This window comes from Petaurus breviceps, unplaced genomic scaffold, assembly GCF_028583685.1.
Source record: "Petaurus breviceps papuanus isolate PSGF00001 unplaced genomic scaffold, PetGlider_PUasm1.0 216, whole genome shotgun sequence".
Taxonomy (NCBI): domain Eukaryota; kingdom Metazoa; phylum Chordata; class Mammalia; order Diprotodontia; family Petauridae; genus Petaurus; species Petaurus breviceps.
In genome coordinates, this window is record NW_027185867.1 from 5,415,583 (window position 1) to 5,442,369 (window position 26,787).

Below are 26,787 nucleotides of genomic sequence, written 5' to 3' on the forward strand. Positions count from 1 at the left end.
CCTCTCCCCCCCCCCCCCCCCACAGCATGCACTCAAATATAGGATCTACAAATACCCTCATATTAATCATTAGTCAGGTTGTAAAGAAGGATTATAACCAATGGAATGATCAGTGGGAAACAGGAAACAAAACAAAACAAGAAAAAGAAACACAGCAAGTAGTTTGTTTCAATCTGCGTTCAGATTCCGCAGCTCTTTCTCTGGATGTGAATATCTCTTTCGATCATGAGTCTTTTGGAGTTGTCTTACAGCCTTACATTGCTGAGAGAAGCCCAGTCTATTGAAGTTAGTCATCACACATACATTGTGTCTGTGATTGTGTACAATGTTCTCCTGGTTCTGCTCTTCTTGCTCAGCATCAGTTTATATAAGTCTCTCCAGTTTATCGTGAAGTCCGTCTGCTCCTCATTTCTTATAGCACAGTAGTATTCCATTACATTCATATATCACAACTTGTTCAGCCATTTCATTCCCCAATTGATGGGCATCCCCTTGATTTCCAATTCTTTGCCACCACAAAAAGAGTTGCTATAAATATTTTTGTACATATGGGTCCTCCTCCCACTTCTCTGATCTCTTTGGCATATAACCCTAGAAGTGGTATTGCTGGGTCAAAGGGTATGCACTTATTTACAGCCCTTTGGGCATAGTTCCAGATTGCTCTCCAGAATGGTTGGATCAGTTCACAACTCTACCAATTATGGATTAGTGTTTTTCCACTTTTTATGAAATTTTTCCAATTTTTCCACATCTCCTCCAGCATTTATCATTTTCCTGTTTTGCCATCTTAGTGAATCTGGCCGGTGAGATGTGGTACCTGAGAGCTGTTTTGATTTGCATTTATCTAATCAATAGTGATTTAGAGCATTTTTTCATATGCTTATAGATATCTTTAATTTCTTCCTTTGAGAACTGCTGTTCATGTGCTTTGACCATTTATCAGTTGGGGAATGACTTGTATTCAGAATTGCTTTAATTTGAATTTTCTTAATATGCAGTGATTTAGAGCATTTTTTCACATATTTATAGATAATTTGAGTTTCTTTGCTTGAGAATTGCCTGTTCATGTCCTTACATCATTTACCAGTTGGGAAATGACTCTTTTTCTTATAAATTTGAATAATTTCCTTCTGTATCATAGAAATGAAACCTTTCTCAGGGACATGTGCTATAATTTTTTTCTCCAGTTAATTGTTTTTGTTTCAATCTTTGTTTTATTTGCAAAAACTTTTTAATTTTACTAATCAAAATTACCTATTTTATCTGTTATGATCCTCTTTAATTCTTTATTTAGTTATGAATTTTTATCCAATTCACAAATTTGACTGATATTTTCCCCACAAATATCTAATTTTCTTATGATATGTTTATATCTAGGTTATGTACCCATTTGGAGCTTATCTTTGTATAAAGCATGAGGTGTTAGTCTAAATCTAATTTCTTCCATATTTCTATCTAATTTTTCTAGCAGTTTTTATCAGATGGTGAGCCATTATCTAAGCAGCTGGGGTCTTTGTGTTTTATCAAATACTTTTAAATACATTTGCTTCTGTATGCTGTATACCTTATCAGTTCTACTGAAAATTACTATTTATGTATCAAATGAGATAATGAGTTTAAAGCACTTAGCACAATGCTTTAGTAAGCACTATATAATGTAAATTAAGATACTATATAAATGTTAACTGCTATTATTGTCATTTTAATCAATTATTATCACCAATTAAAAAAATAATTATACCTTGTAGTATAGTTTGAGATCTGGCACTAAGTCCCCTTCATTCCCATTTCTTTTTATTATTTCTCTTGATATTCCTGACTTTTTCCCCTCCATGTGAATTTCATTATTATTTTTGCTAGTTCTATAAAGTAATTCTTTGGTAATTTGATTGGCATGGCATTGAATAATAAAATTGATTTAGAATGTATTGTCATTTAATTATATTTGCTCCTCATTCCCATGAAAAATTAATGAATAAACAATTGACTATCATAACTCATCCAGAAAATCGAAAAGGTTAGCAGAATGGATTAGAAAGCAAAATCCAACAATATTTTTACAAGGAAATATGTAGTGAAAATATGAAATTTGATAATATAAAGACTTTGAAATATGAAGATTCATCTAGAGCTAAATTAAGGGGCTGAAGATATATATTATCTTATAATTTTTATTAACAAAAAAGAGAAAGAATGAATCAGTGAATTGGGAATGCATCTAAAAATACTAGAAAACTATGAAATTAAAAACTCTAAGTAAGAACTAGAAATCTTGAATATTTAAAAAACAATTAACGCAAAAACCTTATTGTGTTTATAAATAAAACTAGAATCTGATTTTAAAAATGGACAAACCATTAGCTTATTTGATTTATTTTGAGAGAAGAAAACAAAATTAATTATCAAAAAAGAAAAACAGAATTAATAAGAAGAAATAAAATGTATTATTAGTAATCATTTTGCCAACTATATGCACCAAATTATAAAGCAGATAACAGAAATGAAATGAATATGTATAAAATGTAAAATATCCAAATTAACATTATAAGAAATAAAAATTTTAAGCAACTCAGTTTCAGAGAAAGAAATTGAACAAACTTTAAATAACTCTTTTTTTTTGCTTTTTGGAGGGGGGCAATTGGGGTTAAGTGACTTGCCCAAGGTCACATGGCTAGGTTTTTTGTGTGTGTGTGTGTGTGTGTGTGTGTTAAGTGTCTGAGGTTGGATTTGAACTCAGGTCCTCCTGACTCCAGGACCGGTGCTCTATTCACTCTGCCACCTGGCTGCTCCTATAAGTAACTTTCTAAAGAAAGAAAGCTCCAGGACCAGAAGGATTGACAAATGAATTCTATCAAGTATTCAAAGAATAATTAAATTTGATATTATATAAATTGTTTACAAAAATAGCAAAAGAAGAGATTTTTACCAAATTCTTTCTGTGACCCAGATTTGGTCTTTGTATAAACTAGGAAGAGTCAAAACAGAAAAAATACAACTACAACCACCATCCCTAATGAACATAGATGCAAAGATTTTAAATAAAATTTTAGCAAAGATAAAACAGCAGGTGAAAAGACATTATGAACAGATTATATTTACACTAGGGGTTCTGGGTTGATTTACTATTAGGAAAACGACAAAGTTAATTAAACATATTAATAAAGAAATAAATAAAAATCACATTTTTGCATCAATAGATCCAGAAAAAGTTTTTGACAAAATATAACACTCATTTTTGCTAAAAACACTAAACAGCAGGAATAAATGGACCTTTCCTTAAAATGATAACTAATATACTTCTCAAAACCAAGAGTTGCCATTTCATGTAATGAAAATAAACTAGAATCCTTTTCATTAAATACAGGAGTGAAAAAGAATGTAAAAAAGGATTGTCACCACTTCTATTTTTACATAGTACCAGAAATGTTCATTGTGATGATAAAAAAAAAAAGAAAAAATTGAGGGAAAAGCAATAAGTAAAAAAGAAAAAAATTAATTTTTCATAGCTTAAGAACCCTAAAGAGTCAACTTAAAATTAATCGAAAAAATATCAGTAAACTTGTAGAATATTAATTAAGCTAACACAAATAATCAGTCCTTCTGTGTAATATAAATAAAACCAAGTAGGAAGGACTATTCCATCTCTAAGAGAAGTTCCATTTAAACTTGCTATAGAATATAAATTTACTTAGGAGTCCACCTTCCAAGATATATAAAAGAACTACATAAACATAACTGCAAACAAAAACAAAAGTCCCAATTGTATAATTTTTTTTTAATGATATTCCCTTTATCACTAAGTCACGTATCCATTTGGAGATTATCTTGGTAAATAGAGTCAGATATTTGTCTTTACCAAATTTCTGCCAGACAACTTGCTAGTTTTTCCAACAGCATTTTGTTGATTATTGATTTCTTACTCAAATGGCCAGCTTCTTCGGGTTTATCAAACACTAGCCTACTATAGTCGTCTGCTTCTATATATTTTGTACCTAATTTGTCCTACTAATTAATGTCTCTATTTTTTTAACCGGACCCAAATTGTTTCAATTAAAATAAAATATTACAAAATAAAAGATTACTTCTTTGTAGTGGTTTGAAATTTGTTCCTACTATGCCCCCCCTTCCACTTTTTTCATTATTTCTCTTGAAATTCTAGGTCTTTTGTTCTTCTCGATGAATTTTATTAGTAGGTTTTCCAGCTCTATAAAGTAATCCTTTGATATTTTGATTGGTATGACACCTAATAAGTAAATTAATTTAGGGAGAATTATAATTTTTATTATCTTGGTTCAACCAATCCATGAGCAATTAATATTTTTCTAGTTATTTAGATCTGCTTTTATTCACTTAAAAAGTTTTATAGTTGTATTCATATGATTTCTGGGTATAGAATTTTGTATTTTGTACTTGCTGTATGTTAAGTTGAATCTCTATCTCTTTCTGATGGATTTTTTGGGCAATATATAAAAATGCTGATGATTTATATAGGTTTAGTTTACTACTGTACAACTTTGGTGAAGTTGTTAGTTATTTCATTTAGTATTTTAGTTGACTCTCAAGGAGTCTCTAAGTAAACCACATCATCTGCAAAAAGCAATCATTTTGCTTCCTCTTTGCCTCAATTACTTGTCCTATTGTCTTGTCTTATTGTCTACAGATAGCATTTATTTCTAGTGCTATATTGAATAGTAATAATTCACAATATATAAAAACAAATGAACATAGTAGGCTAATGTTTGCTAAACCCAAAGAAGCTGGCTGTTCAGGTAAGAAATCAGTAATTAATAAAAAAAAAAACAACAAACCTTATAAAAACTGTAAAGCAGTCTGGAAGAAACTAAGTAGAGAACAATATTTGATATTTACCAAGATAAGCTCTAAATGAGTACTTTTCTTAGATAAATGGATAATCTTGCTTTATTCATGATTTTTGGAAAGGCATCTATTTTATCCCTATCACAGACAATGTTGATTCTTTGTTTTATATAAAGTCTATATATCATATTAAGGGACAGCTGTTTATTCCTATAACTAGGTATCTTCCTTAGAGTCAGCTAAGTGACAAAGTGTATAGACTATTGGGCCTGGAGTTAGTGAGACCTGAGTTCAAATTTGACCTCAGACCCTTAGGAGCTGTGTGAGCCTAGGCAAGTCATTTTGCCTCTATTTGCCTCAATTTCCTTAACTATAAAAGAGAGATAATGCACATGCCTCCCAGAGTTGTGAGGATAAAATGAGATAATATTTGTAAAGTGCCTGGCAAATAGTAGGTATTTAACAAATTCTTATCCCCTTCCCTCCCTTTCTTTTCTTTTCTTAAAGAACAGGTGTTGTATCTTGTTAAAAGCTTTTTCTGCATTTGCAAAAATAAATAAAATGACACAACTACATTTACAGTTTTCTTAATATCGAACAAACCCTGCATTCTTGGTATAAAGCCAAACTGGTCATAGAGCATAATCTTTATATGTTGCTGTAGTCTCTTTGTTGAAATTTTATTTAAATTTTTTTTTCACCTGCATTCCTTAGGGAATAGTTTTCTTTCTGTTTTGACTCTGTCTGGTTTAGGTATCCAAACCATATTTGTATCATAAAAGGAATTTGGTAGGGCCTCTTCTTTCTTTTTCTATCTTTTCAGACAGCTTTTGTAGTATTGGAATTAATCATTCTTATTTAATAGAATTTACTTGTAAATGCATTTGATCCTAAGGTTTCTTCTTTGGGAGATCATTTATAGCTTGATCAATGTCTGTTTCTGAGATTAGGTTAATTCCTCTATTTTCCTGTTTTGTTAATCTGAGCATTTTATATTTTTGTAAATATTCATCCATTTCATTGATATTGATAGTTTTGTTGGCATATAATTGGGTGAAAGTCTCTAATAATTTCTTTAATTGGGGAGGCTAGGTGGCACAGTGAGTAAAGCGCTGCCCCGGAGTCAGGAGGACCCGACTTCGGTTCTGGCCTCAGACACTTAACACACACACACACACACACACACACACACACACACACACACAAAACTAGCCACGTAACCTTGGGCAAGTTACTTAACCCCAATTGCCCTCCAAAAAGGCAAAAAAAATTTTTTTTCTTTAATCTCTTCATTGGTTCTGAATTATCCTTTTGTTTTTTTCCTTTTTTTCCCCTCCTTTATTTATTTATTTATTCATTCATTCATTTATTTATTTTTCAAATGCTTTATTAACTTCTGATTTACATCATTCATTTCTGCCAGATTTTGAGTTACAAATTTTCTCCCCATTTTTCCCCTACCCACTGCCCCAAAATAGCAGTCCTACAGGATATCCCTTCCTCCGATCTGCTCTCTCCCATATTTTCTCCCATACCCCTTTTGACTTTTCCAGTGGATTTCTGTTGAATTATCCTTTTAAAAAATTTCTGATATGAACAATTTTGTACCAGAACTTTATTTAAATTCTATATGGATTTTTACGTTTCAGATGTATTTCTTATAAGCAATATTGTTTAATTCTGCTTTCTAATTCATTCTGCTACTCTCTTCCATTTTATGGATAAGTTTATCCCACTGACAATCACAGTAATTATTGTTAATTGTGTGTCTCCATCTATCCTTTTTTCTTATGCTTTTTCCTTTTATTTTTGTTTCCTACACTGTCTTTATAAAGAAGAAAAAGGTAGTGATAGAGTTCTGTGCACCAGCAGCAGTGGCCTAGATTTGGTGCAGTCTGCTTCTGCTCCTCTGTCCCTCTTCTCTTTCCTTTGTTCTGTACCCTGTCACAGATTCCTATCCTTTCTTTCTTTTCTTTTAAACCCTGTTTTGGAGACTCACCTTTGCTTAAAATACCTCCCTTTTATTCCCCCAAAGCTCTGCTGGTTTAAGATGACAAAATGTGGGTTCCCCTGTGGCCTGGGTTTCTTGCTCCAGTTGTTCCCCATGCAAGCTTTAGCCTGGGATGGAAACTGGAATTCAGACCCTGTTCCATTCTTGGCTTCATAGCCACATATTTCTATCTGAATTTATTCCTTGCATAGTACCCAGACTGGGGCCAGTGACCACTCCTCATCCTGGAACACCACCATGAATGCAGGTCTTCTCTTCAGTCTGGCCTGCATCTGTGATCTTGAACTAAGTGAAAACACTTTTCCTGTAAGGTAGACAGTGTAAGTATTATTATAACCTATTTAACTAATAAGGAAACTGAGGTTTAGAGGGCTTAAGTGATTTGTACAAGGACCCACATAACCAGTAGTGTCAGAGCTAAGATTTGAACTCAGATCTCTGAATTCATATCCTTTGTACCACAACCCACTCCTATCTTTTTTTATCCTCATTCTTTTACAATCCACCTGTCTCCTAAGCCATACTAACTTTGCTGTTGGGGTGCTAGACTCTTAGAGTCTAGGGGGGTTTTGTAGGCTTCAAGATCGAAAAGGTTTAATAGTTAACTAGAATAGTTAGCATTTATATAGCTTTTTAAGGTTTACAAAACACTTTGTATATGTTAATGCATTTGATCTTTACAGCAACTCTGTGAGGTTGTTCCTTAGCCCTCTTTTAAAGATGAGGAAACTTAGACCAAGAGATGTTAAGTGACTTGCTGGGGGTCACACAGCTAGTAAGTGTTTCTGGTTAGGATTTGAATTCAGGCCTTTCTGACTCCAACTCTCCTCTATTCCCTACATTACATAGTTCTCTGCTTATGGGAAGGCTATAAAAAGATCAGTTTAAGCATTAGGACACTAGAAAGCAGCGGCAGGCAAGGAAACAGTCTTGAATGCATTCATACCACCTGAAACTCTGAAGTCACATTTCTTCTTTGTGGGACTCTGCTCTATGGGAATCAGCACTGGGGTTGGGACCATGTAAAACAAGGATTTGTAACTCTTCCCCAACAGGAAGCTTTACAATAGACCTGCATGACATGGCCCTTGGGTCATTTGCACCTGCCAAAGGATTTCAGGTGGCCCAGGAAAAATATAGAGGATATGAAAGAAAGTAAAGATGTGTGTGGCAAGTGCTTTGTCCAAGCCTTGCTTAACCCACCTTCCACTAGTCATTCCACATGTGCCGGTCATGTAACTTGGGGGGTGGGTTGCCGCTGCACACTCTCTTCTGTCTGTTATGTGACCCACAGTAACCAACCTTCCTCAGTCTGTCTCTAATCTGGGAGGAGCAAAAGATGTATCTTTTTGCTGTTTTCAATTGTTACTAAATGTAAACAGTAAGAAAACCTGAAAAATGCATTAAAACTTGTACAGCTCAGCAAAGTAATTTTTCAAGACATTAATGTGATTTGAAGTGTAATTAATTGATATTAATTGAAATTTCCCTTTTTGAAAATGTGGTTCATTTGCAAAATAGTTTGATTATTAGTTATACCTTTACTTGGAAAGTGAGCCACTAAAAACCTATCTGTAGTCTGCAGAAGTTTAGGCTATTTTAATTGAGTTATCATTGAATTTCAGAGTTGGATGAGGACATCTAATATAATCTCTACCTGAACAAGAATGCCCTCTACATTATACGCAGCCCTTGTTTTACGACCCCCAGTACAATGAGGATCATGTTATGCCTTGAAGCAGCTCAGTTATTCCACTTTAGATAGGCTTAATTATTAGAACATCTTTCCCAGAGCGAAGTAAAAATTTGCCTCATTTTGACTCTATTCTTTGTCCTTAGTTCTGAATTCTGGGCCTAACCAGAACAAGTCTAATCCATCTTCCCTACACAATAGTTCTTCACATAATTATCATGTACTCCTTAAATCTTCTCTGCAGACTAAGCCTCCTTCAGCAGATCCTCACCTGGCAGGAGCTCTAGTCCCTTTACCCTCCTGGTTACCATCCTCTGCATACTCTGTAGCTTATCAGGGTTTTTCCTACTTTCAGTCCTTTTCAGGATTGAACCCCACCCTCCAGATGTGCTCTGACCAGGACAGAGTTCAGAAGAACCCTCACATCCAAATGCCTGATGCTACATTTCTGTTAAGAGCTTGGAGTCTGCTTGGTACAACCTTTCAGAACTGAAAAGTCATTTCTACCATAACAAGGCATCTAAGTAGGACGTTAGTGGAAATAACATATAATTAAGATATACTGGTGGGGGATGTTGCAAGAGTTTAAGAAAGGGGGGGATCAGTGAGTCATCTATAATATAATAAAAAGAATATTGGATTTGGAGTCAGAGAAAGTGAACAAGTCCCTTTACCTTACTTTTATGGGTTTTAGCTTCCTTACCAAGAAGATGAAAAGTTAGATTAAATTATCTTTAAGGGCTTTTCCTTTTCTAAGTGCCATAATCCTATGAGCAGTTAGGAAAGACTTCATGGGGGAGGTGCCCTTTGAACAGATTGAACAGAAAGGTGCATCTTGGAGAATAACAAGAAGTTGCTATGCCTTAAAATTCCTTCTTCCAGATAATGGGTCGGCAATGGATAAAGGTTGAGACCTCACGGAAAGCTCCAGTAGTAGCTTTAGTAAATTATCTCTCCCACCCACAGGTCAAGCAACAGGTCAGTCTTCTTAATACAGGGCCAAAGTGCTATGGTTTCTTGTGGTCATAGAATCTAGTGTTGGGGGTGGGGTTTTGAAATGTCAAGCAATGTACTGCAACCGAGGAAACAATGGGGCCATGGGGCTGAAAGAGAAAGGCCTGCCCCTCCCCCCAGCTTCTACAGCTCTGGGAGAAAGAGGAAAGCTGAGGCCATCTCATCCTGAAAACAAAGGAGCACTTGGGTTAAAGGGGTATTAGTGCCAACAGCCAATAACCACTAGCCTGTTGAGAAAATGGGTGGTACCCTGGATTTGTAATCATCATCCTCCTCATCATCGTTACCATCGTTATTTTAACAAATGTTACTTTAAGGTGAACAGAGATTTCCCCACCATAAAACAATTCTGTGAGAAAAGTAATGGCAAAATCAGAATCTGAATAAATTATTCTGATTTTAAAGACAAGGAAACTTAATCTCAGATAAATAAAATGATACTCATGGTCACATAGAAAGGATCAGTGCCCACATTTGAACCTGGACTTCCTGATTCCTAATCTAATGTTCTTTCATTACTGTGAACCTATTTACTGAAATAGAGGGGAGCCAGTAGGCAGAATGATGTAGTAGAAATCAATCAACAAGCATTTATTATGCAATTACTATGTATCAGGTGAAGTGCTGATTGCTGAGGATACAAAGAAAAAACTTTTAGGAAAAATCACTTTGGCAGTTGTGCCAGGAGAGTAGATTGAAATGGGGAGAAGGGAGGTAGAAAGGCAAGAATGGAGACACTGGTCTGGGTGTGTGAAGGGTTGTAATGGGAATGCAAATTTGTAAGATCTTCCCTGCCCCTAGGCTAAAGTGCACCTGGAGCCTGGGGTGGGAGGCTTGTTTTTCAGTAGATACTTCTTGATTGGCCAGTGAGTCAATAAGGTTGTTACATTCTCTGAGCCAGGAGAAGGCTATATAATCCCTGATGTGTAGCTTTGTTTTGGGGCTCACTTTGAGAAGTGTTCTGTGATTTGATGAGACTCTGGGCTAGCTGTTGTCCAGAGCACCCCCCCCCCCAGCTTTGAAACCCAGATGTTGTTTGGTATGGATGTAATGGTTGGACAGTTTGGAAATCTGTCTACTTGATCTGTTTCTGTCTTGATAATGCTGTCTGTATACTTTGTGAAGTTCGGGGTGCTGACCTTTTTCCCCTGAACTACCGTGTTTCCCCGATAATAAGACCTATCCCAAAAATAAGCCCTCCCCTTACTGTGTAAGATTCCTCCAAAATAAGCCCTCCCCCGAAAATAAGCCCTATTGAGATTGCTACTGTAGTGAAGGTGATCCCCTGCGCTACACGCTACATTACGGTACCCTCTGTATGCACCGTCCCCTCCCCCCGTAAAACGCATGCCGTGCTCCAAGCTGCATCCAATCAGAGCTGCAGCAGTGAGCGTGTCATCCTGTTCTTCCCCAGTGATTTGCTTGCTGGCACCATTGAGAGCAGTGCCGCGGAGGAGAGCTGAGGCAGGACAACATAAGCCCTCCCCTGAAAATAAGCCCTCTGGTGTTTTTCTTTCCAAAAAATTAATAAGACAGTGTCTTATTATCGGGGAAACACGGTAAGTAAATGATACATATCTGACTGATTAAAGTAAGCTTGTTAACCCATTTTGAGTTGCTTTCCTTTATCAAAGCAGATCCAAGAACCTGTGTTGGCAGCAAACCCTGAGAACCCTTGGGGTGCTTGCTGCTACAAGGGTCTGAATCCTTGCTCTAATCCTGTGCAACCTTGGGCAATTTACTGAACCTCTCTAGGCTTCATTTTCCTTATCTGTATAGGACTCTGGTTGTGTTGCCTTCCTAAAGCCACAGAAAGGCATTGAATCCACCACTGTATTAATTATCCTCCAAGGGAGTACAATATTTGAATCATCCACCAGGGGATGCTCTCCTTGAGTTATCAACCCAACTTTGTTAGTTACCCTCTAGTACCACCTACATGAGGTACCCCTTTCTAAAAGGCTGTGTAGTATTTCCTTTGGTCGTCAGGGGGTGCTCAGCTGACTGGTTGCACTCCATACTTCTGTATGGTCTAGGCACTAAAGCAACTTTGGTTAACCCCTCATTGACCAGATCTGAAATTAATCTAAAGGATGAGATGGAATAGTACTCAGAGCCTCCACGCCACTCTGTGGATTGATTCCTCTTTCTCTATTCACTTCCCATTGCTGTCATAGATTCAAAGATAGCTTGCTAAAATCACACAGTTTGTTGTACATAAGATAAAGTGAAAGGGAAACTACATCAAACACAAATCCTGTTCTCTCTGGGTTCAGTTTCCTTGCTTTTCCAGATCTTTGGGTGTGGCGGAGGTGGGGGGTGAGGAGGTGTACCCAAGACTTAAATTATGGGAAAGAAATAAGAGGAGGGACTAACATTTTCTATCTCACACTTCCCGACTAAAGAGAAATCAACTTTCTCAGCTAACCAACTCAATGGGATTCATAGTTTTTGATATCAGTCTTAACTTGGAATGTTTTCTCTTTGTGACTGAAATAATTTCCTTTGAATTACTGTCATGGCTTCAGGCTTGGAGTTATGTTGCTATGTTTTGCTATGCTTTCTGGCTGGTGCTGGCCATGGTATCTACCCCCTCTCCTTGTGGCTGCCAGTTAGTTATCCAAAGTTCTCCTTAGCAGTTCAAATCACTAGGGCAGAAGAAGGAAGAAAGGAAGCAAAAAAGGGACGGCTCATTGCCACAACATACAGATACACTTTCCTTTTTCTTATCATGTGATTTCTGCCTCATTGCAAGTAAGAGGTCACTGATGCCCTCAGGTGAAAGGGGGAAAGAATAACCATCCTCTATATGGGTGACATTCAGAAACAACTCTGTCAGTCTGTCTCTTTCTCTGGATAGCTCCCTCAAGAGTGTGTGTGTGTGTGTGTGTGTGTGTGTGTGTGTGTAATAATAATTCCAAGAAATAAAAGCACAAAGCAAATTTGCTCAGATTCAAGGAAAAACTCAACAAAGCCTTTTGTTTGGCTGGGAGAGGCCTAGACTCAGTTGTTCCTATGCACACCAAGAAAGTGTGTGTGGTGCACATTGCTACCACCACACTTGACATCAAATGCATTGCTGCCAAATTGCTCAGGGTCTGTAATGGTAAGGGAATTTGAAGATCTTCCCTGTCCCTCTCACTTGGAGCCTAAGAAAAGAAGCATGATTAGGGTAGGCTTATTTTTCAGGAAGGCCCACCTTTTGTTACTTTGTAGTTAAGGCTGTGGGTTACAAAAGTTATGATGTTCTCTGACCCTGGAGAAGGCTACACACACATGCACATGTATATATGTGTATATATATATATATATATATATATATATGTATGTGTGTGTGTGTATGTGTGTGTGTATATATGTGTGTATATATATATATGTATATGTATGTATATATGTACCCTGAGGTGAGATTTTGCTTTGGGGCTGTAATGTCAAGCAAAGGCAACTTCCCAAAGTTCAAAATACCAGCATAGCTGCTCTCCATTTTATTCAGTGAAAAATTAAGAACAGAGAAAATAAAAATATAGCATCATTCACAATACAGCATTCACCAAGTATAATTCAATAATCTCCAAGTACTACTCTACCTCTGGACATTATAATTCATTTAGTCAATCCCAAAGACCCTCTTCTAAGTACTACTCCACCCCTAGACTGTACATTCATTTAGTCAACCACAAAGCCCCTCTTCTCAAATGGAGATTAGTTTCCAATCATAAGTAAAGTGCATTCATTTGTTCAATCACAGAGCACAAAAAAGTCAAAAGTTCCCCACCCTTGGATCACAACTGAATCTACCCCAGAGTTATAACAAGCTTAAGCACAGCATTTAATACCCAAAGAGAGGTCTTTTCTTCATATTGACCCAAGGCAAGTTCTCAGCAATCTTTGTTCCTGGGGAGACAAAGCTTAGCAAGGCCACAAGATACATTGCCAGCGTCTTCATTAATTCATTCTCTGTCTGCAGAACAGTCCTAGGACCCCTGAAAACATTAGCAAATTTCTGTAAACATACAAGAAGAAAATTCTTCTTCAGGGCTTCTGAACCAACAGCAAGGTTCTAGGACCTCTGCAACAATGGGACTGTCTTTCACCAGTGGACAAATCTGGCAAAACAACATCAAAACAGACAAAGTACCAGTGTAACAGCCATGTCTCCTCAGTTCTTGGCAGCTCTGGATGGCAGATATCAAAAGTCCTGGGCAATTCAAACTGGCCCTCAGCAATCCTCTCTGTCTCTCTCTGCCTCCAAGATGCTGCTTCCAAAAAGTTCTTCTGCCTCTCTCTTTGCTTGTGTCTCTCTAAATTTACGTCACCAGCTCCTCCCAGTTCAGCACTCTTTTTTAACATCAACAAGTCCATCCCATAAGTGGGATTCACAAGCTCTGGGTTTTAACACAATCAATTAAAAAACCAAGCCAATACAGGGGGATCTTTAAATTCCATTACTATTAAAGGGGCTCATTTATGGGAAGAGTTGTGTGATTTGACCAGATGAGACTCTGGGCAGCTGTTGGGCCCCTGGCTTTGAAAATCCAGATGTTGGTGCTTCTTTCTCTGGTAACTAACTATGTGTGCATGTAAAGGTCAGACAGCTAGAAGCCCTGTCTGTTGAATGATGTTATTTTCTCTATGTGTATTTTTTTTCCATTTCTCAAATGCTTTATTAACTTCTGATTTACATCATTCATTTCCACCAGATTTTGAGTTACAAATTTTCTCCCCATTTTTCCCCTACCCACCACCCCAAAATAGCAGTCCCACAGGATACCCCTTCCTCCATTCTGCTCTCTCCCATATTTTCTCCCATACCCCTTTAGACTTTTCCAGTAGGGCATGGTGGATCTCTATGCCCCAGTGCCTGCATATCTTATTTCCCAATTACATGTAAAATAGTATTAATAATAGTAATATATGTATATATATGTATATATGAATATATATATATATTGAAACATTTGATTTGAAAACTTTGAATTCCAGATTCATTCCCTTCCTCCCTTGTCACCCACCCTTACTAGGAAGATAAGCAGTTCAGTATAGGTTGTACATGTGTAGCTAATGCAAAACATTAACATAGTAGATATATTGTAAAAGACTCACTATATTTCTCTCCCTCCTATCCCACCTCCCATTTGTTCTATTCTCTACTTTGATTTCGTCCCTTTTCAAAAGTGTATGCTTACAACTTCCCTCCCCCTGAGCCTGCCCTCCCTTCCATCATCCCCTCTCTGATCCCCTTCCCCCCTCCTCTCCTGTAGGGTGAGATACCCTATTTAGTGTGTATTTCATTCCCTCCCCAAGCCAAATTCAATGAGAATAAGGTTAACCCATTCCCTTTTGCCTTCCTATTCTTCCCCTCCATTGTAACCATTTTCCCTTGCCTCTTCTTTATGAGATAGTTTACCCCATTCTGTCTCTCCCCATCTCCTCTCATTATATTCCTCTCTCACCTCTTAATTTCACCTTTTAAGTATCATCCCTTCCTGTTAAATTGGTCCTGTGCCCTCTATCTATGTATACTTGTGAACATATATACACACATTCACATATGTATTCATATGCCCATATACCCTTATATATAGTCATATATATATTTCTGTTCCCTTCAACTATTTTCATACTGAGAAAAGTTTTCATCAGTTACAATTATTGTTTCTCCATGTAGGAATGTTAATAGTTCAACTTTGATAAGTTCCTTATGATTTCTTTTCCCTGTTTACCTTCTCATGCTTCTCTTGATTCTTGTATCTGAATGTCAAATTTTCTATTCAACTCTGGTTTTTTCATCAAGAATGCTTGAAAGTCCTCTATTCCACTGAATAACCATATTTCCCCTGAAATATGATACTCAGTTTTGCTGGGTAGGTGATTCTTGGTTTTAATCCCAGCTCCTTTGACCTCCGGAATATCCTATTCCAAGGCCTTCTACCCCTCAGTGTAGAAGCTGCCAGATTCTGGGTTATCCTGATTGTGTTTCCACAATATTCAAATTGTTTCTTCCTGGCTGTTTGTAATATTTTCTCCTTAATCTGGGAATTCTGGAACCTGGCTATAATATTCCTAGGAGTTTTTTTGGGGGATCTTTTTCAGGAGGTGATTGGTGGATTCTTTTAAACTCTATTTTGCCCTTCTGGTTCTAAAACATCAGGGCAGTTTTTTTTGAGAACTTCCTAGAAGATGATTTCTAGGGTCTTTCTTTGATCATGGCTTTCAGGTAGTCCAATAATTTTTAAATTATCTCTCCTGGTTCCAGGCAGCTGGTCAGGCCTGCCCTGGGGCTAAAACCTCTGGCTCACAGGGGCCTGGGTTTGGCTCCCAGAGCATTGCGCTGGCTGATTCCTGCTGGCTGGCTGGGCTGTCCTCAGCAGAAGGTTAGCTTCTCTGTGTCATTTTGTGGGTTCTGCAGCTCCAAAGTTTATTCAGAGTCCCCTTTTTACATTGTTTGGGGAAGGTGGAAGCCAGAGCCGCTTGGAGGTAGTGCTTGGAGGTAGTGGGGAAAAGAGCTGAATCTATTTTTTTCTATTAGTATGTGTTTTTCTTTAGGATCATTTCTTATACACCCTTTCCCCTTTTTCCCTCTCCACCACTCCCATGTTTTTTTTAAAAATTATTTTGAACTTAGAAAATATAAAATAAAATAAACATTTCTATATACATAGTAGAACAGAAATACATATCTATTATGTACAACTTGCTTTTCTTTTTAGGTATGTGATAAATGCAACATGTAACTTTCAGGCTGTCCTATTTGTCTGTGATTCCTTTGGGTTTTCTTTGGTGTTTTTTTTTCTCCTTGCATTTAAACATGTTTCAATAAACCTCTTTTTCTTCCCTTTTTTTTGGGTGGGGGATAACTATCCTAACCACTGCCAGCCATTCCATGAAAAAGGACACATAAGATCTTGATACCTTTATAACAAATATGCATAGTCAAGCCAAATAAAGTCCCAGAATGGCTATAATCAAAACTATATGTCTTATTCTGCGTCTTGAGACCATCGCCTCCTTGTTAGGAGTGGGGTAGAATGTTTCATCACTGGTCATTGTATTGATTGTAGCTCTTACGTCTTTCAAAGTTGTCTTTACAATGTTGTTATATAATGTTCCTGTTCATGCTCACTTCACTTTGTATCAGTTCATACAAATTTTCCCAGGGTTCTCTGATACTATACCTTTCATTATTTGACATAGCACATAGTTTCCCATTACACTGATATACAGTAATTTTCCAAGTAATCTCTAATAAATGGGAACTCTCTTAGTTTTCAGTTCTTTGCCATTACAAAAGCGCTGCGATAAATATGTTTTCACTTGTGGGTCCTTTTCTCTTTCTTTGATCTCTTTGTGATATTGGCCTAAAAGCTGGGTCAAAGGTTTAGTAAATGACTTTTTGGCATAGTTTCAAATTGCTTATTAAAATTGTGGTACCAATTCACAGCTCCACTAATAGTATATTAATGTGCCTATTTTCCCTCAGCCTTTCCAAGAGCTGTCACTTTGCATTTTTTCATTGTTATCTTTGCCAACCTGATGGGTGTGAGATGGAATCTCAGTTGTTTTAATTTACATTTCTCTAATTTTTAGTGATTTGGAACATTTTAAAAAATGTGGTTATTGATAGATTTAATGTCTTCTTTGAAAATTACCTGTTCATATTGTTTGGCCACTTATCTATTATCTTTCCCCAATTATGGAGGAACTCCCACAACTTGAACTGAACACTGAAAACTAGGCCTTGGGTATTTCAGATGGGAATCAGAGAACTTCTCTGGAAAGGGGAGATGGGTTCCTAGGAGACATTGGGAACCACAGGGAATTTGGTCCATTCTATTTACAGAAGGTTTAGTAGAGATGATCTTTTGTTATAATCAAGTCCTATTTCTCTGAGATCCATTTGGGATCATGTTTTCCTCTCTTATCTTTGCTACTCTGAGGTATATGAACTAAATGGGCAAACATATGACCAAGAGTGGTCACTGAAGACTTATCAAGAAGTGGCCCAGAAGTTTACCAAAGACCATCCTGACTTCACTGGAGCCAGAATCATTTACAGCAGTAACAGGTGAGAGAAGGTTGGTTTTTAGACTTTGGGGTGGGCAGGGAGTCAGGGCCTGAGTGAGAAAGAGGAACAAAATTAGAAAATGAAAGGGCACAAAAGAGTAATGTAGTTTGTAAGGATGGAGAGGACGTGGTATCCGAGCTGACCATTGAAAGAAGAGAATTTCAACAGGTATTGAAATTTCAGGTATAGGAAAGTCTGAGTGAATTCAGAGATATAAGAGAGAGCAGGACATGATTAGAGAACAGCTAATAGTTTAGTCTGATTAAGCTTAATATGTATGAAAGGGAATATTGTGAAATAAGACTGAAACCACATTAGGGGGACCTTACATGTCAAAGCTTGTAAGAAATTTTCCACAGATGCAGAACCTAATGACATGTGAAAAAAAGTTTCTCTGTCCATAGTTCCAAAGATGGTGGTTCACTTTGGAACCAACTGGTGATGAATTTTGAAGAAACTATTCTATCTAGATAGGGACTGGAGTAGTGCTGCTGCGTAATGGAGGCAGGAAGTGATAGGAGTGTGATGAAAATAGGATACCTGCCCCAGAAACAAGAGGTGATCACTTAGAGAAATACGCAAGCCATTGTTACAATAACAGGACCTTCTTTCTTTTTTTTCCCCTAAGGATGAAAAATGTGACTCACATTGCTGAGTCTGTCCAGACAGCTATGAAGCTCAGAGTCAAGTTCCCAGAAAGCATGGCAGGATTTGACCTGGTAGCTTTTATCTTTTTACTATCTACAACAAATGGGATGGCAGTATGGGGACTGGAACTGGACTTGGGGAAGAGATGGAATGCAGACTGAGTAGTCTCTTCTTCATGAAAGGAACACCTTGGAGATGGTGAAAATCATTTGAGAAGAAAGAGTAGAAAGGGGTTCTGGTGGGGTGCCCAGGGGAAGCTCAAAAACAAAGTTCCCAAAATAGGAGGAATAGGATGGTTTGGTCATTGATTATGGCCATTTTCTCCTTTATTCCTCTCTTCCCCTCACCTTCCCCCTGGAAATGGCCTTTGTGCCCTCTGGCGCCTAAGATAATCAATAACCCCACAGAGAAAGAGAGCCAGGAATGATTCTAGAAAAAATTATGAAATGGATGAATTTTTTTTCTCCAATATTCTGTTTCTATCCCTAATATCCATTTTCTGGGAGCTTGCCCTGCCCAACCTATCTTTCCTCTCTCTGTCCTCCCTCCCCCCATTTTTCTGAGATCTCAAGGCCAGGATTTCTATGTGAAAGCTAGGTAATCTGACAAAGGATTCCATTCTGCTAATCAGCTAAAGAGAGACCTGACTTCCTCCTAGATAAGAAATACATTTTAGCTATGAGCTGGCCAGGAAGCCAGGAATACCATCTCACCTCTGATACATACTATGAGTGAGACCCTGGACAATTCAATGCTCTAGGCAACTTTTTTTTTTTTTTGCTTTTTGGAGGGCAATTGGGGTTAAGTAACTTGCCCAAGGTTACACGGCTAATATTTTTGTGGGGGTGTTAAGTGTCTGAGGCTGGAACCGAACTTGGGTCCTCCTGACTCCGGGGCCAACACTCTACTCACTGCACCACCTAACCGCCCCCCTTGGCAACTTTCTGAGATGATAAGTTACAGAGAGAGAAGGTGCTGCCTGGAAATGGTAGAAAGGTGTTTCCTCCCTAGGAAATAAAAGTATTTCCCTATGCTGATAAAATCACAGATGCAGTCTTTATCCTTATGTTTTTTGGTAATAAGGTTCTACTAAGCCTTTGTCACCTAACTTAGAGAGTAAAGGGGAATTGTTTTTATTTTGGTTTTGGCCCTGGGGTCTTTGGGAATTCATTTTAGTCACATCTCTCAACCCTCTATCCATAGGACTAGCCCTGGGGAGAAGAATGGATAGAAAAGCACAAGTCTGGAATATTTGGGGGGGACGGGTTGTTAAAAAGTTTGGGTATGGTATCTCAGCATGGTGTAAAGGAAGTGTTGGAAGCCAAGAAGATTTGGTCTTAAGTCCTGACTTTGACATTTACTAGTTTTGTTCCCCTAGCCTGCAAAACCTGTTTTTTTCTTCTGTAACATGGGAATAATGATACTTATAAACCTTAGAGTTCTGTATCAATTTGAGCTGTTATTATTATCCTCTGTTCACACTTCATACCTTGGGTGAAAGTTGTATAGAACCATAGAATGTCAGTAATGAAAAAGAGTTTAAGAGTTTATGGTTTATCTAGTCTAATTCCCTTCACTTTATAACTGAGGGAACTGAGTACTAGGGAGATGATGTCGCCTACCATATCTGAGATCACACAGCTGGTTATTGGCAGAGCTGAGTCTAGAACTAGGTCTCCTGGCTCTCAGCCCAGTGCTTTCTCCTCCCAGGCTAAGGGTTATCCTCCCTAGGTCCTAATGGTAATGGTGGCTGAATATATAGAAGAGTGGTTTTGATAGGGCATAGAACTCTTCAGTAAAACTAAGGTGTATATGAGGTAAATGGCTCAGTGTGCCTTCTTTTCTCTCCTACAGGTGGGTCAAGAGGACAAGGGGTACTCATTGTGGGAGCTGAAGGAAGCTTTGCTCCTCCCAGTCACTCAAGGTTTTGACCTGCCTTACTTCTTCCATGCTGGAGAGACAGGTGAGCTGCAGCTTCCTTGGGAGCCATGAGACACATGACCAACACAGTGTTCAACCTAATGGAATATGGGAGAATGTGAATTAATACACTTCATCATCATTATCTAAAAACACATATGTGTATAATAGGCCAGTGATGAAAATAGCAGCTTCTTGCCAGATGCCATCCAGCTTCATCTTCTGTTTCTACGTGATCATTCCATGGGCTCCATTAATCCTTATAATATTTCCTACTAGCCTTGGTTCATGAAGCATAGCCAATTGCCCAGGCTACTTTAGTCTAAGAAAGCTGGCTAGATGGGAGCCCAGTGCAGAGGGCAGGCAGTTTGCTCTATCCTTTGATGGTAAATCAGCCATAGTGCCCTGCTTTCTTCAGAAGGCCTCCTTTGGGTTAGCACAGAAGCACACTGTAATGCTAGTACAGTACTGTACTTGTACAAACTGTACAACCTGGGTTAAATTTGTGTTTACCACTGCTATCCTGGAATCACAGACTAAGGGCTAGAAGGGACCATGAAGGCCATCAAAGTCACAAAGACAAAAGGTGATTTGCCTAAAGTCACATAGGTAGAAAATGACAGTCACATTTAGGCAGTAAATAATAGACCTGGAAATCGAATTCAGTTTCTCACCTCAAAATTAATGCTTTTTTTCATCAAGCCATACATTTCCTATGCCTTATAGTATACCCATTGAAAATATCTCCACCTTTCCTGTAATATTGCTTTAATTTTCATCAGAATCCTCCTATCCACAGCTTCCATGTATTCAATCTGATCAGATTCAATGCAATTCAGTTCAGAGGGGCCTTGGAGTCAGGAAGACCTGGGTTCAGATCTTGACTTTGATACAAGTTGTGTGATCATGTGTAATTTACTTAAGCTCTTAAACCCCTGAATAATTCTCTAAGGCTGTATTTCATAAATTGAGTTGCTGATCTGTACTTGTAGAGGGAGTTTCTACACACAGAATTCCCTAGGACAATGAAAGCATAGGTTCAGACCAATAACAATAACAACACCTTATATTTATATTAGCACTGTGGTGCTTTCCTCATAACAATATATGAGGCAGGTTGTGGTCCATACAGCTGGTTCCATCCACCAGTAAAGTCTTTATTCTTTTTTTTTTTTTTAAAGCAATCAGGGTTAAGTAACTTGCTCAAGGTTACACGGCCAGTTATTTCTGGGTGTGGTGCTGAGTATCTGAGCCCGGATTTGATCCAGGTCATCCCGACACTGGAGCTGGTGCTCTTACTTGCTGAGCCACCTGGCCGCCCCTAAGCAATTGGGGTTAAGTAACTTGCTCAAGGTTACACGGCCAGGTGTTTCTGGGTGGGTGCTAAGTGTCTGAGCCTGGGATTCGATCTCCAGGTCTTCTCAACACTGGAGCCTGTGCTCTTACTCGCTGTGCTACCTGGCCGCCCCTAAAGTCTTTATTCTTAATCTCCAGATTGGCAGGGCACTTCCATAGATGAGAATGTTCTGGATGCCCTAGTGCTGAACACCACCAGGATTGGCCATGGATTTGCTCTGGGCAGACACCCGATGGCCAGAAATGTCTCTTGGAATAGGGACATCCCTATAGAAGTATGTCCCATCTCTAACCAGGTATGATTCCCAGGGCTTGTATCTGGGTTTAACTCAGGCCAGATCTCACCAGGAAATGCATGTAAGGTTCCTTCTGGTCCTCTATGAGTGAGTATTCAATGCTAGTCATTTTTAGGGAGAGCGCTGTTTATTACCAAGACCCCTGTTTCTGCTTTGATTCACATTCCTTTTATGATTCCCATTTCTACACATCCTTTCTTTCTCATCTTGTCGGGAGAGGTGTGCAGGAATTATCTGAGCCCGTACCATGAAGCATGGTGACTCTGGTAGTAAAAACTGACCTCAGAACCATGGCCAGCAACAATGAAGATGCGTAATAGGATGGAGGAATTAGGGCTGAATCAGAGGGAGATGCAAAAGTGGAGAAATTAGCTGGAAAAAGAAGAGTTCAACATATAAAATCACAAATATTAACCTTGGAAGGGATTTTACTGGTCATCTAGTTCAACTCCTTCATTTTACAGAGGAGGATACTGTGGTCTAGAGAGGTTAAGTACTTGCCCATGGTCAGATATCCAATAAGTATCTTCAGAGCTAGGGTTCAAATCCAGGTCTCCTGTTCAGTTTTCTTTTCAACATTCAATTCATTAAAAGAATTTTAAAAAATTTCAAACCTAACAAGCAGCAAATAAAATGAGTGTTTCCATATACATTATAGAACAGGAGAAGGGGATCATAGATGAAATTGTGAATCTCTACTGGGTCCATTCTATCTTTACAGCCTCATTGGACATTATTCCTTCTCCCATATTCCATGACTTATCTCAACTGGCCTTTTTCCAGCTTCTCACACATGCCAATTGCATCTACCATTTCTTTGCCTTTGGGACTCCAGTGGCTTCCTATTACTTCCAGAAGCAAATATAAAATTATTTGTTTGGCATTTAAAGCCCTTCTCAACATGGCCCATTCCAGTCTTAGTCTCTTCTCCAATATCCTGTGATCCAGTAACACTGGACTTCTTGGTATTCTTCAGACAGTACATTCCATCCTCCATCTCCCTATGCCTTTTCATTGGCTCCCCTCCATGCTTGGAATGCTCCCCTTCCTAACCTCCACTACTGGCATCTGTGGCTCTTCCTTTTGGTTTTATTTTTATAGCATTTTATTTTTTCCCAATTGTATGTCAAGAAAATTTTTAGCATTCATTTTTACAAGATTTTGAGTTCCAGATTTTTCTCCTTCCCTCCCCTCTTCCTAAAATGTTAAGCAATTTGATATGCTGCAATTATGCAAAACACATTTCCATATTAGTCACAGTTGTGAAAGAAAAAACATATCAAAAGGAAAAAAAACCCAGGGGAAAAAAATAAAGTGAAGAAAAGCATGGTTCGATCTGCATTCAGAGTCCATCAGTTCTTTCTATGTATGTGAATAGCATTTTCCATCACAGATCCTTTGTACTTGTCTTGGATCATTATGTTGCTGAAAAGACTAAGTCATTCATAATTGATCATCATACAATATTGCTGATACTGTGTACAATGTTTTCCTGGTTTTGCTCATTTCACTTTTCATCAGTTTGTACAAGTCTTTCCAGGTTTTTCTGAAGTCTGCCTGCTCGTCATTTCTTATAGCACTATAGTATTCCGTTACATTCACATGACACAACTTATTTAGCCATTCCCCAATTGATGGACAGCCCCTTAATTTCCAATATTTTGCCCCCATGAAAAGGACTGCTATAAATATTTTTGTACAGGCAGGTCCTTTTCCCTTTTTTATGATGTCTTTGGGATTGGTATTGTTGGATCAAAAGGTATGCACAGTTTGCTCTCCTTTGGGCATGGTTCCAAATTGCAAGTTCATAACTCCACTAACAGTGTATTAGTGTCCCAATTTTCCCACATCCTCTCCAACTTTTATCATTTCCCTTTTTTTTTTGCATATTAAATCTAATCTGATAGGTGTGAGGTGGTACCTCAGAGTTGTTTTAATTTGCATTTCTTTAATCAAAAGAGATTTAGAGCACTTATTCATATGACTATAGATAGTTTTGATTTCTTCATCTGCAAACTGCCTGTTCATATCCTTTGACCATTTATCAATTAATGGCTTATCTTCTTATCTCAGTTCTCTATATATTTAAGAAATGAGGCCTTTATCAGAGACACTTGTGGTGAAGATTGTTTCCCAGCTTTCTGCTTTTCTTCTACACTTGACTGCATTGATTTTCTTTGTGCAAAAGCTTTTTAATTTAATATAATCAAAATTATCTATTTTATACTTCATAATGCTCTCTACCTCTTGTTTGTTCATTAATTCTTCCCTTCTCTATATATCTAATAGGTAAAATGTTCCTTGCTCTTCTAATTTGCTTATGGTGTCACCCTTTATGTCTAAATCATGTACCCATTTTGACTATATGTTGGTATATGATGTGAAATGCTGTTCTACACCAACATTTGCACCCTATTGTTTTCCAGTTTTCCCTGCAGTTTTTGTCAAATAGTGAGTTTGTATCCCAGATGCTGGGGTCTTTGGGTTTATCAGACATTAGGTTACTATGGTCATCTACTACTATGTCTTTTGTACCTAATCTATTCCACTGACCCACCACTCTATTTCTTAGAAAGTACCAGATAGGGTTTTTTTTGCTTTTTGGAGGGCAGTTGGGGTTAAGTGACTTGCCCAAGGTCACACAGCTAGTTTGTGTGTGTGTGTGTGTTAAGTGTCTGAGGCTGGATCCGAACCCAGGTCCTCCTGACTCCAGGGCCGGCACTCTATTCACTGCGCCACCTAGCCACCCAAGTACCAGATAGTTCTAATGAATACACTTTATAATATAGTTTGAGATCTGGTATTGCTAGGCCACCCTCCTTTGTATTTTTTTTCATTAATTCCCTTGATATTCTTGACCTTTTGTTCTTCCAGATGAATTTTGTTGTTAATTTTTTCTAGTTCTATCAAATTTTTTTTGATAGTTTGATTGGTATGGCACTAAATAGGTAAATTAGTTTAGGCAGAATTGTCATTTTTAATATATTGGCTTGGCCTACCCATGAATAATTGATATTTTTCCAATTGTTTAGATCTGATTTTATCTGTGTGAAAAGTGTTTTGTAATTGTGTTCATATAGTTCCTAGGCTTATCTTGGCAGGTAGATTCCCAATATTTTATATTGTTTACAGTTATTTTAAATGGAATTTCTCTTTCTATTTGCTGCTTGTAGCTTCCTTTAATACTCAGTTTAAATCCCACCTTCTGCAGAAGGACTTTCTTCTTCTCCTTACTACTTCCAGTGCCTTCCCTCTGAGAGTACCTTTCATTTGCATTGTATATGGCTTGTATTACAGTTATTTGCATGTTATTTTCAACATTAGAATGTAAAGTCCTTGAGAGCAGGGGCAGTGTTTTTACCTTTTTTTGTATTCCCATGTCTTAGCACAATTCTGGCACATAGTAAGCATTTAATAAATGTTTGTTGACTGACTGACCTGACAAGCCTGTAATGAATTAAGTCCTTATATCTGCCTCCTAGAGTCCCATTTCTTTTTTTAAGATGAAATTCAAGCATCATCTTCTTCGTTAACCTTTTCCTGTTCCCCTGAATGACTGGTGCTTTCCCCTTCCAATCACCTTGTATTTATTTATATTATACACCCACATCCACACACTACACATCCACACACACACACACATACACACATATGCATGCACATATGTGTTGTTTCCTCCATGAGAATGTAAGTTCCCTGTGAATAGAGATTATTTCATTCTTTGTACTTATATCTCATGTGCCAAGCACAGTCCCTTGTACATAGTAGTGATTTAATACTCATTGATTGATTGATCTATTCCTCAGTCAAACCCACCCCTAAATACTAGCCTGGTAACCAGAATAAAAGCTGGAAAGGAATTGTGTACGGTGTCCAGGGTCTCATCTCTCTCCTTTTTGTGACTTGCAATGTACTTTTTTTGCCTTTCCATTTTGCCCTGGCAGGTCCTTCAGTTGGTATCTGATCTAAGGAACCACCCAGCAGCTTCTCTAATGTCCAGTGGGCACCCTATGGTAGTCAGTTCTGATGACCCATCTGTCTTTGGGGCCAAGGGCTTGTCTTATGACTTCTATGAAGCTTTCATGGGCATTGGAGGGATGAAGGCTGACTTGAGGACCCTGAAACAGTTGGCACTGAATTCAATCAAGTGAGTGTCCCTGCTCATATCCCATGTCTTCCTCTCTAGAAAGTGCAGTTCACCACAGTCCTGGGGCCTAATCTCTCTTCTCCTTCTTTCCTGAACAGAGTACTTTCCCTCAACTCCCCACCCTACTCACCCAATCCTCACCTCCAACTCTGATCACTAAAGAATAGCAGAACCCTTTCTCGAGGTTGGTACTATCTTTTTGTTCCTGCAGGTATAGCTCCCTCTCAGTGGACAAGAAGAAAACCACTAATGAAGTCTGGCAGAAGAAATGGGACAAGTTTGTGGATGACCTGGCTGGGGGGATGAAGCTATGAAGTAACTTAAATTTAGTGAGAATTTTCTTGAGCTGTAAGAACTGAGTCTTCTTGAACAAACACCTCATGTATCTACATCCTGGCTCATATTCTGATCTTTGGAAGAGAAAAGTAATAAGCTGGCCCTTGTCACCTCTCTGCAAATAAATGAATCTGTGGGACTCTTCAGAACCATTGGGCATGTGGCCCATATAGCCAGGCAGTGACAAATTCCTTGAACTCCTAGGCAAACTAATGTCGTCCTGTGTGAATCCTGGCTGGCAGTCAGCCCTTTCTCTTTCAGCTTATGCCCTCGGAGGGGGTTTTGCCAAAATAAAACCTGCTAATGGAAGCAGCAGATAGTGTCATAAAAACAGCATTGGACTTGGAGTCAGGACACTTGTCTTAATCCTGACTATTTGGGTGGCCATGGAAAATTCAATTAACCTTGCTCAATGTTTGTTTTTTTCATATGTAAGTTAGAGATAATAAAATTTACACTACCTACCTCACAGGGCTATAGAAA

The 26,787-nt window shown here is 38.1% G+C and overlaps 1 protein-coding gene across 2 annotated transcripts in view; it reads left to right on the top strand.

Moving 5' to 3' along the window:
- Positions 1-26,787, top strand: part of ADA2 (adenosine deaminase 2) — a 94,658-nt gene extending 67,871 nt beyond the window's left edge. For both annotated transcript variants that reach the window (XM_069094310.1, XM_069094309.1), the window contains 6 exons: positions 17,474-17,601; positions 18,230-18,320; positions 20,104-20,212; positions 21,664-21,821; positions 25,766-25,968; positions 26,180-26,787. In XM_069094310.1, coding sequence (XP_068950411.1) covers positions 17,474-17,601; positions 18,230-18,320; positions 20,104-20,212; positions 21,664-21,821; positions 25,766-25,968; positions 26,180-26,282 — 792 coding nt within the window. In that variant the 3' untranslated portion in view covers positions 26,283-26,787. The remainder of the gene's footprint in view (positions 1-17,473; positions 17,602-18,229; positions 18,321-20,103; positions 20,213-21,663; positions 21,822-25,765; positions 25,969-26,179) is intronic.